This window comes from Eretmochelys imbricata, chromosome 1 (genome assembly GCF_965152235.1).
Source record: "Eretmochelys imbricata isolate rEreImb1 chromosome 1, rEreImb1.hap1, whole genome shotgun sequence".
Taxonomy (NCBI): Eukaryota; Metazoa; Chordata; order Testudines; family Cheloniidae; genus Eretmochelys; species Eretmochelys imbricata.
This window is the reverse complement of record NC_135572.1, coordinates 361,792,334-361,805,178: the sequence shown is the minus strand read 5'-3', so window position 1 is coordinate 361,805,178 and position 12,845 is coordinate 361,792,334. Positions and strand designations below refer to the sequence as shown.

General features: G+C 49.0%; 1 protein-coding gene across 2 annotated transcripts in view; it reads left to right on the top strand.

The window, feature by feature from the left end:
- The window catches only part of GOLGB1 (golgin B1), a 104,985-nt gene extending 99,937 nt beyond the window's left edge, over nucleotides 1-5,048 (top strand). For both annotated transcript variants that reach the window (XM_077838146.1, XM_077838139.1), the window contains one exon: nucleotides 3,074-5,048. In XM_077838146.1, the coding sequence (XP_077694272.1) occupies nucleotides 3,074-3,208 (135 nt within the window). In that variant the 3' untranslated portion in view covers nucleotides 3,209-5,048. The remainder of the gene's footprint in view (nucleotides 1-3,073) is intronic.
- Nucleotides 5,049-12,845: the final 7,797 nt, after the last annotated feature.

Genomic DNA, 12,845 nt, shown 5'->3' with positions numbered 1-12,845 from the left:
GGGGAGGGGGCAGGAAGGGGCGGGGGCCTTGGGGTAAGGGGTGGAGTGGGGGCAGGGCCTGGGGTTGAGCAGTGGAAAGTTGGCACCTATAGCTCCAGCTCTGGAGTCAGCACCTATTCAAGGAGCCGCATATTAACTTCTGAAGAGCCGTGTGTGGCTCTGGAGCCACAGGTTGGCCACCCCTTCACTATTCCATGCTCATTCTCAAGCCTCGCCAATGTGAATCAGGGAACCTGAGGTGCCCAGTGAAGCCAATGCTGTAAGAGCACTGGTGTCTGGCATCCTGCCCACAAGCTATGGACAGGTTAATGATCTTAGGCCAGTTCCCTGCTGCCTGGCGAAAGGGGTAGGATGGAGTCCCCAGCACCTCAAGTATTCAGCAGTGCTGTCATCATCACTTATTATCATCTGTTGATCAAGATATATCCGTGATCTATTGACTTCAGCAAAGCTTTTGATTCGGTCTCCCACAGTATTCTTGCCGGCAAGTTTAAAAAAGTATGGATTGGATGAATGGACTGTAAAATGGATAGAAAGCTAGCTAGATTGTTGGGCTCAACGGGTAGTGATCAACAGTTTGATGTCTAGTTGGCAGCCGGTATCAAGCAGAGTACCCAAGGGGTCTGTCCTGGGGCCGGTTTTGTTTGACATCTTCATTAATGATCTGGATGATGAGATGGATTGCACCCTCAGAAAGTTTACAAATGACACTAAGAAAGAAAGAAATCTGAGGTTCAACAAGGACAAGTGCAGAGTCCTGCACTTAGGACAGAAGAATCCCGTGCACTGCTACAGGCTGGGGACCCACTGGTTAAGCGGCAGTTCTGCAGAAAAGGACCTGGGGCTTACAGTGGACGAGAAGCTGGGTATGAGTCAACAGTGTGCCCTTGTTGCCAAGAGAGCTAATGGCATATTGGGCTGCATAGTAGGAGCATTGTCAGCAGATCGAGGGAAGTGATTATTCCTCTCTATTTGGCACTGGTGAGGCCACATCTGGAGTATTGCGTCCAGTTTTGGGCCCTTCACTGCAGAAAGGGTAAGGAGAAATTGGAGATAGTCCAGCGGGCAACGAAAACGATTCGGGGGCTGGGGCGCATGACTTATGAGGAGAGGCTGAGGGAACTGGGCTTATTTAGTCTGCAGAAGAGAAGAGTGAGGGGGGATTTGATAGCAGCCTTCAACTACCTGAAGGGGGGGTTCCAAAGAGGATGGAGCTCAGCTGTTCTCAGTGGTGGCAAATGACAGAACAAGGAGTAATGGTCTCAAGTTGCAGTGCGGGAGGTCTAGGTTGGATATTAGGAAAAACTATTTCACTAGGAGGGTGGTGAAGCACTGGAAGGGGTTACCTATGGAGGTGGTGGAATCTCCATCCTTTGAGGTTTTTAAGGCCCAACTTGACAAAGCCCTGGCTGGGATGATTTAGTTGGGGATGGTTCTGCTTTGAGCAGGGGGTTGGACTAGATGACCTCCTGAGGTCTCTTCCAACCCTAATCTTCTGTGATTCTGTGTTTCCTTACACTGCACCTGAAGGGGTTGAAACTTAGACCTGATCTACAGTACAGAGTTAGGTCAACATAAGGCAGCTTACATTGACCTAACTCTGTAAGCGCCTACACTAAAATGTAGCTCCCACCGATGTAACTCTCCCACTACACCAACTTAACTCTACCTCTGTGAGACAAGTAGCGCTTAAATCGATGTAGTTAAGTGTATGCCATATCATTGTAGACACTGCGTTGCTTACATAGACTGGTGCTGCCTTTCAGAAACTGTCGCACAATGCGCCACACTGGCAGTTAAATCAGTGCAAGTGGTCCTGGTGAGGACGCGCACTGCTGACACAAGGAATGTAATATGGACATATGAAACCAATTCAATTACTGCGGTGGCTGTACATCGGGGTGGGCAAACTTTGTGGCCCAAGGGCCACATCTGGGTATGGAAATTGTATGGCGGGCCATGAATTCTCACAAAATTGGGGGTTGGGGTGCGGGAAGGGGTGAGAGCTCTGGCTCGGGGTGCGAGCTCTGGGGTAGGGCTGGGGATGAGGGGTTGGGGGTGCAGGAAGGTGTTCAGGGCTGGGACCGAGGGGTTCAGAGGGTGGGAGGGGGATCAGGGCAGGGGGCTGGGGTATGGGAAGGAGTCAGGGGTGCATGCTCCAGGCAGCGCTTACCTCAAGCAGCTCCCAGAAGCAGCGGGATATCCCCCTCGAGCTTCTATGTGGAGGCGTGGCCAGGCAGCTCTGCCTGCTGCCCTATTGACAGGTGCCACCCCTGCAGCTCCCATTGGCCCCGGTTCCTGGCCACGTAGGAGTTGGAGGGGGGACATGCTGATGCTTTCAGGAGCCGCACGGAGCGGGGCAAGCCCCCGACCCTGCTTCCTGGCAGGAGCTCGAGGGCCGAATTAAAACGTCTGGAGGGCCAGATGCAGCCCTTGGGACATAGTTTGCCTACCCCTGCTATACATTGACATAATTCATGTCATCTTAATTTTGTAGTGTAGACTTGCCCATAGGCACAGATGTTAGGGAGTGTGTTGTACACTCTGCCACTCAGCCCTTCTTTGAGCAGGCTGTGGGTTTGTGGGGAGTGTGTGTGGGGGGAGGTGTTTGCTAAGCCCCACACCAGCATGAAGAGGAAGGGCTGGTGAGCAGAACAGGAATATGTGGGACACTGTTTCACTCTTGCTTTGCAGTTTCGCCTTTAAGGTCTCCCTTGCAGTGTGATTCCTACCCTGGTGGGATGGTGGAGCTAGAGCAGGGCTTATGAGATGGGAGAGGAGGTGGATTAGGTGGAATAGGAGCCCTTCAGAGTTCTGTGTCGGTGGTGCGGGGGGTGACCCTGCATTTAAATGGCAAATTGACCCTACAGCTCCATAGCCAATCAGGCTCTGAAGCTGGAATCACATGGTTGGAAACCTGTGAACATTGGTTAGACTAGTGCATCCTCCTCGATGATCTCTATGTCTGTGCCTTGTTGGACTGGTCTCCCATGTCCTGTGGGGCTTTGAGTGCAGGTGGCTGGGCTCAGCACTTACTGGCACTAACTGGTTTCTCCTTTACTCTTCCCCTCAGACTCGGAGCAACTCTGGTTTGTGGCGGCAGCTGCGCTTTCTCTTCTGTTCCAGGACCCGCCTACCACTGCTGGTGACCGTGTATTTGCTCATGCTTCACATCCTACTCTTCCTGTGCTTTACAGGCCGCCTGTGAGCAGGGCCAACAGTCTCTCCCTGAGCATCAGACCTTTACCCCATGCCTGTGCCAGACAGGTTTTTGGGCCAGCAGTCACCAGTGCCCTGCACCAGCTGGCCACCCACCTAGCTAGCTCTGTGGGGCAACTGAGCCCAGCAGTCTCCAGCACTCACCCCTGAGCTGCTTGCTCTGGCCCAACTGGGTGGCTGCTGCGGCTGAAGGTCGGAGTCTGTCTGTTTCCAGAAGACAACCTTTCACACACACCCTCACGAAGTGTTACCAGGTCATCTTTTCTGAGCCAGGCTCCTCAGGCTGGGAATGAGTGAAGACGGTGTAATCTGCAGCTTCCACCTGCAGACGGCTCCACTCCAGCTGTTAATCATTTGTGATGGGGGTTGCAGAGAAAATGCTGTCATGTACTGCAGCTCCCAGTGCCTTCAGAAGGTTCGCTGGCACCACTGCATCTTGTCATGCTTACACTCAAGCCTGTATCAATAGTTGTACCAGCCTAGAAAGTGGCATTGGCCACCTGCCCCTCAGTCCACAGGTCATTGGCTTTGCAGGTGATGGCTCACCCTACCCATCTGCAGTGTTCCTTCCCTTTCACAGATAGTACTATCGTATTGCGGAGATTGCACCAGTCCATGAGCAAAGGAGGGAAGCTCCCGCCCCGCTGATCCCCCAGATCTTAAACCCAGCCACTTGGGCCCTTCTAGTGATGATTAAAAACAAGAAAGGGAAGTTGTGGAGTTTTTACGGGATACTATATAAAACCAATCAGGGTCTGTTTTATAACTTTTTTCAGTGGGGCTAATTTTTGGGTTTCAGCTCAGTAGAGTTCCCTGCAGGAGAAGGGCAATCACTGCAGCATTCAGACATGCTGAGCCTTACATCTAAGGGCTTTTGTAAGTATTTGCTGTTATGCCCCTGCAGGAGAAGGGCAGTAATTTAATTATTGAAAGAGAATAGGGGACTTGACCTTTTATCTCTAATTTAATCATTGCACTAATTATAAAGCTTGTGCAGTTCTTGCTGCGGATAGGGGAGAGGAGAAGAGAAGTCCTGCTCCTGCACCCTGTTTCCTTTGAAAAGACTAAACCTGGATAATTTGTGCTACAGGGTATAGCTCCAAGCGGTCTGGGCTCTCCATGGATTACAAGAACCCCACAGACAAACCCCTCCCTGTTGTAAGGGGAAGATTCCTAAGGCCTCTGCCCCACCCCCACTTCATGAGACTTCTTTCTGGAGAAGCCTGTGACTGGTGTTGCTGGGGTGGCTGCATGTACCCTATGCCATACACTCTAAATGCAGTTGGGCCTGTTCCCACTGATTGTGTAGATGGCAGAGTTCAGAGCTCTCTACGGAGCCCCTGAACATGCTCCATACAGAGAATGAGATACTAATGTACCTGGAGATGAGGATTCTGAACACAGTGGTGACTGCTCCAGTTGAGAAAGGAGGGTGGAACCTATCAGATAAGCCTTCACTTAGAGCTGCCATCTACTTTGTAAGGTGTGCCTCTCCGTTCCTCGTTTTAGAATGCCCTCCCCCCACACACCGTTTAATGGAGGAAAGTTAATTCTCCTGACGCTGTTCTTAGTCCAGGTCTCCAGAGTCGCTGAACTGAGCCTGTGAAGAGACAGGAACTGGTTCCTTTGCTGTCCCTAAAGCAACTGGGCCTCTGGCTAGGTCCAGAACACTGAAGCCATATATCTGTGCTCCCCCATGAGTATTTATAGAGAGCGTGCCCTGCAGGATTCCCCCCTTGATTCTTTGAAACCCAGTGACTGAACCTCTCTCCTATAGCTTCCTGGGGCACATGCTCCTGTGTACAATAAAGATTATTTTTCAGAGTGAAGCCGAGTGGTGTTCTGGTGTGTGTCGCTATAGGAACTGACCTCTGAGGTTCCAGAGCTGCAGGCCATGAGCATGATCTACTGTGGGAGCAACACAAGACAGTGGCCGCTCTCATTATGCTTTATCCCTGGTTCAATGGGAATTCCCTTTCTGTTTCCTCATATTGATGAGTGTCCCATTGAGATTGCAGTAGCCTCCTCTTCACCTCTCTCAGATGCACAGATCCTACAGTGGCTGTGGGGGACAGGAGTTATAATTTTGAGAACAGTTCTGGTGAGGTTTAGCCCCGGCCTGCTGCCTTTACTGTTTCTTGCTATCTGAGTTTAGGCAGAATTATGCAGCCCCATGGGCATATGCAGTTTCAAGACCTGGTGGATTACATGGTAGCCACCTTGACTCTCCTGATGGTACCAGCGGAAGAGACTTCCCACCCAGTATTTGACATAATCGGTGCCACTGCCAAGAGTAAAATATCACTTCCTGTCCTGGATGGGTTGTTGCAACTCGCCAGTCTGTGTGGTCCAATGCCACTTGTGAACCCATCTCCAAGAAGGCTGACATGCTCTACCAGCTACCCTCTGAAGGGCTCTCATACTTTCATGCCCACTCTGTGCCCAACTCAATGGTAGTGGCTGCTGCCAGCAACAGAGCAAGGTCATGCCAATCACACTCCATGATAAGTGATGAAGATGGAAAGAATCATAGAATATCAGGGTTGGAAGGGATCTCAGGAGGTCATCTAGTCCAACCCCCTGCTCAAAGCAGGACCAATCCCCAACTAAATCATCCCAGCCAGGGCTTTGTCAAGCCTGACCTTAAAAATTTCTAAGGAAGGAGATTCCACCACCTCCCTAGGTAACACATTCCAGTGCTTCACCACCCTCCTAGTGAAAAAGTTTTTCCTAATATCCAACCTAAATCTCCCCCACTGCAACTCCTTGTTCTGTCATCTGCTACCACTGAGAACAGTCTAGAGCCATCCTCTTTGGAACCCCCTTTCAGGTAGTTGAAAGCAGCTATCAAATCCCGCCTCATTCTTCTCTTCCGTAGACTAAACATCCCCAGTTCCCTCAGCCTCTCCTCATAAGTCATGTGTTCCAGTCCCCTAGTAATTTTTGTTGCCCTCCGCTGGACTCTTTCCAATTTTTCCACATCCTTCTTGTAGTGTGGGGCCTAAAACTGGACACGGTACTCCAGATGAGGCCTCACCAATCTGGAATAGAGGGGAACGATCACATCCCTCGATCTGCTGGCAATGCCCCTATGTATACATCCCAAAATGCCATTGACCTTCTTGGCAACAAGGGCACACTGTTGTGACTCATATCCAGCTTCTCGTCCACTGTAACCCCTAGGTCCTTTTCTGCAGAACTGCTGCCTAGCCATTCGGTCCCTAGTCTGTAGTGGTGCATGGGATTCTTCCGTCCTAAGTGCAGGACTCTGCACTTGTCCTTGTTGAACCTCATCAGATTTCTTTTGGCCCAATCCTCCAATTTGTCTAGGTCCCTCTGTATCCTATCCCTACCTTTCGGCATATCTACCTCTCCTCCCAGTTTAGTGTCATCTGCAAACTTGCTGAGAGTGCAATCCACACCATCCTCCACATCATTTATGAAGATATTGAACAAAACCGGCCCCAGGACCGACACTTGGGGCACTCCTCTTGATGCTGGCTGCCAACTAGACATGGAGCCATTGATCACTACCCTTTGAGCCAGACAATCTAGCCAGCTCTTTATCCACCTTATAGTCCATTCATCCAGCCCATACTTCTTTAACTTGCTGGCAAGAATACTGTGGGAGACTGTGTCAAAAGCTTTGCTAAAGTCAAGGAACAATGCGTCCACCGCTTTCCCCTCATCCACAGAGCCAGTTATCTCGTCATAGAAGGCAATTAGATTAGTCAGGCATGACTTGCCCTTGGTGAATCCATGCTGACTGTTCCTGATCACTTTCCTCTCCTCTAAGTGCTTCAGAATTGATTCCTTGAGGACCTGCTCCATGATTTTTCCAGGTACTGAGGTGAGGCTGACTGGCCTGTAGTTCCCAGCATTCTCCTTCTTCCCTTTTTTAAAGATGGGCACTACATTAACCTTTTTCCAGTTGTCCGGGACTTCCCCCGATTGCCATGAGTTTTCAAAGATAATGGCCAATGGCTCTGCAATCACATCCGCCAACTCCTTTAGCACTCTCAGATGCAACACATCTGGCCCCATGGACTTGTGCACGTGCAGCTTTTCTAAATAGACTTGAACCACTTCTTTCTCCACAGAGGGCTGGTCACCTCCTCCCCATGCTGTGCTACCCAGTGTAGTAGTCTGGGAGCTGACCTTGTTCGTGAAGACAGAGGCAAAAAAAGCACTGAGTACATTAGCTTTTTCTACATCCTCTGTCACTAGGTTGCTTCCCTCATTCATTTTCCTTGACTTTCTTCTTGTTGCTAACATACCTGAAGAGACCCTTCTTGTTACTTTTAACATCTCTTGCTAGCTGCAACTCCAGGTGTGATTTGGCCTTCCTGATTTCACTCCTGAATGCTCAAGCAATATTTTTATACTCTTCCCTGGTCATTTGTCCAATCTTCCACTTCTTGTAAGCTTCTTTTTTGTATTTAAGATCAGCAAGGATTTCACTGTTAAGCCAAGCTGGTCGCCTGCCATATTTACTATTCTTTCTACACATTGGGATGGTTTGTCCCTGTAACCTCAATCAGGATTCTTTAAAATACAGCCAGCTCTCCTGGACTCCTTTCCCCCTCATGTTATTCTCCCAGCAGATCTTGCCCATCAGTTCCCTGAGGGAGTCAAAGTCTGCTTTTCTGAAGTCCGGGGTCCGTATTCTGCTGCTTTCCTTTCTTCCTTGTGTCAGGATCCTGAACTCGACCATCTCATGGTCACTCCCAGGTTCTCCTCCACTTTTGCTTCCCCTCCTAGTTCTTCCCGGTTCGTGAGCAGCAGGTCAAGAAGAGCTCTGCCCCTAGTTGGGTCCTCCAGCACTTGCACCAGGAAATTTTCCAAAAACTTCCTGGATTGTCTGTGCACTGCTGTATTGCTCTCCCAGCAGATATCAGGGTGATTGAAGTCTCCCATGAGAACCAGGGTCTGCGATCTAGTAACTTCTGCGAGTTGCTGGAAGAAAGCCTCGTCCACCTCATCCCCCTGGTCCGGTGGTCTATAGTAGACTCCCATCCTTGTTGCTCACACTTCTAAACTTAATCTCAGGTTTTGCTGCAGTTTCATACTTGAGCTCTGAGCAGTCATACTGCTCTCTTACATACAGTGCAACTCCCCCACCTTTTCTGCCCTGCCTGTTCTTCCTGAACAGCTTATATCCATCCATGACACTACTCCAGTCATGTGAGTTATCCCACCAAGTCTCTGTTTTTCCAATCACATCATAATTCCTTGACTGTGCCAGGACTTCCAGTTCCCTGCTTGTTTCCCAGGCTTTGTGCATTTGTGTATAGGCACTTAAGATAACCTGCTGATCGCCCCTCTTTCTCAGTATGAGGCAGGAGCCCTCCCCTCTCACGCGCTCCTGCTTGTGCTTCCTCCCGGTATCCCACTTCCCCACTTACCTCAGGGCTTTGGTCTCCTTCCCCCGGTGAACCTAGTTTAAAGCCCTCCTCACTAGGTTAGCCAGCCTGCTTGCGAAGATGCTCTTCCCTCTCTTCTTTAGGTGGAGCCCGTCTCTGCCTAGCACTCCTTCTTCCTGGAACACCATCCCATGGTCAAAGAATCCAAAGCCTTCTCTCCGACACCACCTGCGTAGCCATTCGTTGACTTCCATGATTCGACGGTCCCTGCCCCGGCCTTTTCCTTCCACGGGGAGGATGGATGAGAACACCACTTGAGTCTCAAACTCCTTTATCCTTCTTCCCAGAGCCACGTAGTCTTCAGTGATCTGCTCAAGGTCATTCTTGGCAGTATCATTGGTGCCCACGTGGAGAAGCAGGAAGGGGTAGCGATCCGAGGGCTTGATGAGTCTTGGCAGTCTCTCCATCACATTGCGAATCTTAGCTCCTGGCAAGCAGCAGACTTCTCGGTTTTCCCGGTCGGGGCGGCAGATATATGACTCAGTTCCCCTGAGGAGAGAGTCCCCAAGCACCACCACCCGCCTCCTTTTCTTGGGAGCGGTGGTCGTGGAACCCCCAACCCTAGGACAGCGCATCTCATGCTTTCCAATTGGCAGAGTCTCCTTCTGCTCCCTTCCCTCAGACGTATCATCTGGTCCCCTCTCCGCATTAGTACCTGTGGAGAGAACCTGAAAACAGTTACTTACCTATATCGGCGTTGCTGGTACATGGACGTTCCCCTTTTTTCTTCTGGAGGTCACATGATGCCAAATTTCTTCACCGTCCTCCTGTCCCCGATGTGCAGCCTGCTCTGAATCTTCAGAACCTTGTGCCTGTAGAAGCATATCCTGACGTCTGTCCAGGAAATCTTCAGTTTCTCTTATGCAACGCAGGGTCGATACCTGTTGCTCCAGACCTTGAACCTTCTCTTCCAATATGGAGACCAGCTTGCACTTTGCACAGACAAAGTCGCTTCTGTCCTGTGGAAGAAAGACAAACATAGCACATCCAGTGCAGGTCACAACAGCTGAACCCCCCCCATCCATATCACCTTCTGTCATAAATATAAAGGGAAGGGTAAATCCTTTAAAATCCTTCCTGGCCAGAAGAAAAAATCCCCTCACCTGTAAAGGGTTAAGAAGCTAAAGGTAACCTCGCTGGCATCTGACCAAAATGACCAATGAGGAGATAAGATACTTTCAAAAGCTAGGAGGAGGGAGGAAAACAAAGGGTCTGTGTCTGTCTGTGTGATTCTTTTGCCGGGGACAGAGTAGGAATGGAGTCTTAGAACTTAGTAAGTAATCTAGCTAGGTATGTGTTAGATTATGATTTCTTTAAATGGCTGAGAAAATAGCTGTGCTGAATAGAATGAATATTCCTGTCTGTGTGTCTTTTTTATAACTTAAGGTTTTGCCTAGAGGGATTCTCTGTTTTGAATCTAATTACCCTGTAAGGTACTTACCATCCTGATTTTACAGAGATGATTCTTTTTTACTTCTATTAAAAGTCTTCTTGTAAGGAAACTGAATGCTTTTTCATTGTTCTAAGATCCAAGGGTTTGGGTCTGTGGTCATCTATGCAAATTGGTGAGGATTTTTACCAAACTTTCCCCAGGAAGTGGGGTGCAAGGGTTGGGAGGATTTTGGGGGGAAAGATGTTTCCAAACTACGTTTTTTCAGGAACCTAGATAAAGTTTGCTGGTACCAAGGGTAAAATAGTTTGTACCCTGGGGAAGTTTTAACCTAAGCTGGTAAAAGTAAGCTTAGGAGGTTTTCATGCAGGTCCCCACATCTGTACCCTAGAGTTCAGAGTGGGGAAGGAACCTTGACACCTTCCTTCTACGAGCTTCCTCAGGAGTTGTAGTAATTACTCAGAGAATCCGGCAAGATGTAAGTCTCAGTGGGCTCTCCCCAGGCAGATCCCAGGCAAACTCCTTCTGTTAGCTGCTGTGCTGTTCACTGCTCAACTGGTTCGCAGCTGACTGGCTTTTTATACAGTCAGGCCCACTTACGGCTCACCTGGAACAAAGCACTCCCAGTTCCCGCCCTTTTCAAACAACCAATCAAGCACACAGTCAAACTGTCCTCACAACAAACACTCAGATACAGGTTTCAGAGTAACAGCCGTGTTAGTCTGTATTCGCAAAAAGAAAAGGAGTACTTGTGGCACCTTAGAGACTAACCAATTTATTTGAGCATGAGCTTTCGTGAGCTACAGCTCACTTCATCGGATGCATACCGTGGAAACTGCAGCAGACTTTATATACACATAGAGATCATGAAACAATACCTCCTCCCACCCCACTGTCCTGCTGGTAATAGCTTATCTAAAGTGATCATCAAGTTGGGCCATTTCCAGCACAAATCCAGGTTTTCTCACCTTCCACCCCCCCACACACAAACTCACTCTCCTGCTGGTAATAGCCCATCCAAAGTGACAACTCTCTACACAATGTGCATGATAATCAAGGTGGGCCATTTCCTGCACAAATCCAGGTTCTCTCATCCCCTCACCCCCCTCCAAAAAACACACACACACAAACTCACTATCCTGCTGGTAATAGCTCATCCAAAGTGACCACTCTCCCTACAATGTGCATGGTAATCAAGGTGGGCCATGTCCAGCACAAATCCAGGCTTTCTCACCCCCCCCCTTTTTTCTCACCCCCCCCTTTTTTTTTCCCGGGGGGGGGACACACACATACAAAAAAACTCACTCTCCTGCTGGCAATAGCTCATCCAAACTGACCACTCTCCAAGTTTAAATCCAAGTTTAACCAGAACATCGGGGGGGGGGGGTAGGAAAAAACAAGGGGAAATAGGCTACCTTGCATAATGACTTAGCCACTCCCAGTCTCTATTTAAGCCTAAATTAATAGTATCCAATTTGCAAATGAATTCCAATTCAGCAGTTTCTCGCTGGAGTCTGGATTTGAAGTTTTTTTGTTTTAAGATAGCAACCTTCATGTCTGTGATTGCGTGACAGAGAGATTGAAGTGTTCTCCGACTGGTTTATGAATGTTATAATTCTTGACATCTGATTTGTGTCCATTTATTCTTTTACGTAGAGACTGTCCAGTTTGACCAATGTACATGGCAGAGGGGCATTGCTGGCACATGATGGCATAGATCACATTGATAGATGTGCAGGTGAACGAGCCTCTGATAGTGTGGCTGATGTTATTAGGCCCTGTGATGGTGTCCCCTGAATAGATATGTGGGCACAGTTGGCAACGGGCTTTGTTGCAAGGATAAGTTCCTGGGTTAGTGGTTCTGTTGTGTGGTATGTGGTTGTTGGTGAGTATTTGCTTCAGGTTGCGGGGCTGTCTGTAGGCAAGGATTGGTCTGTCTCTCAAGATCTGTGAGAGTGTTGGGTCATCCTTCAGGATAGGTTGTAGATCCTTAATAATGTGTTGGAGGGGTTTTAGTTGGGGGCTGAAGGTGACGGCTAGTGGCGTTCTGTTATTTTCTTTGTTAGGCCTGTCCTGTAGTAGGTAACTTCTGGGAACATTTCTGGCTCTATCAATCTGTTTCTTCACTTCCGCAGGTGGGTTCTGTAGTTGTAAGAAAGCTTGACAGAGATCTTGTAGGTGTTTGTCTCTGTCTGAGGGGTTGGAGCAAATGCGGTTGTATCGCAGAGCTTGGCTGTAGACGATGGATCGTGTGGTGTGGTCAGGGTGAAAGCTGGAGGCATGTAGGTAGGAATAGCGGTCAGTAGGTTTCCGGTATAGGGTGGTGTTTATGTGACCATTGTTTATTAGCAATGTAGTGTCCAGGAAGTGGATCTCTTGTGTGGACTGGACCAGGCTGAGGTTGATGGTGGGATGGAAGATGTTGAAATCATGGTGGAATTCCTCAAGGGCTTCTTTTCCATGGGTCCAGATGATGAAGATGTCATCAATATAGCGCAAGTAGAGTAGGGGCTTTAGGGGGCGAGAGCTGAGGAAGCGTTGTTCTAAATCAGCCATAGAAATGTTATGATACAAAAAATCAGATACAAATACTCAGATAGTTGAAAGCAGCTATCAAATCCCCCCTCATTCTTCTCTTCCACAGACTAAACAATCCCAGTTCCCTCAGCCTCTCCTCGTAATTCATGTGTTCCGGTCCCCTAATCATTTTTGTTGCCCTCCACTGGACGTGTTCCAATTTTTCCACATCCTTCTTGTAGTGTGGGGCCCAAAACTGGACACAGTATTCCAGATGAGGCCTCACCAATGTCGAA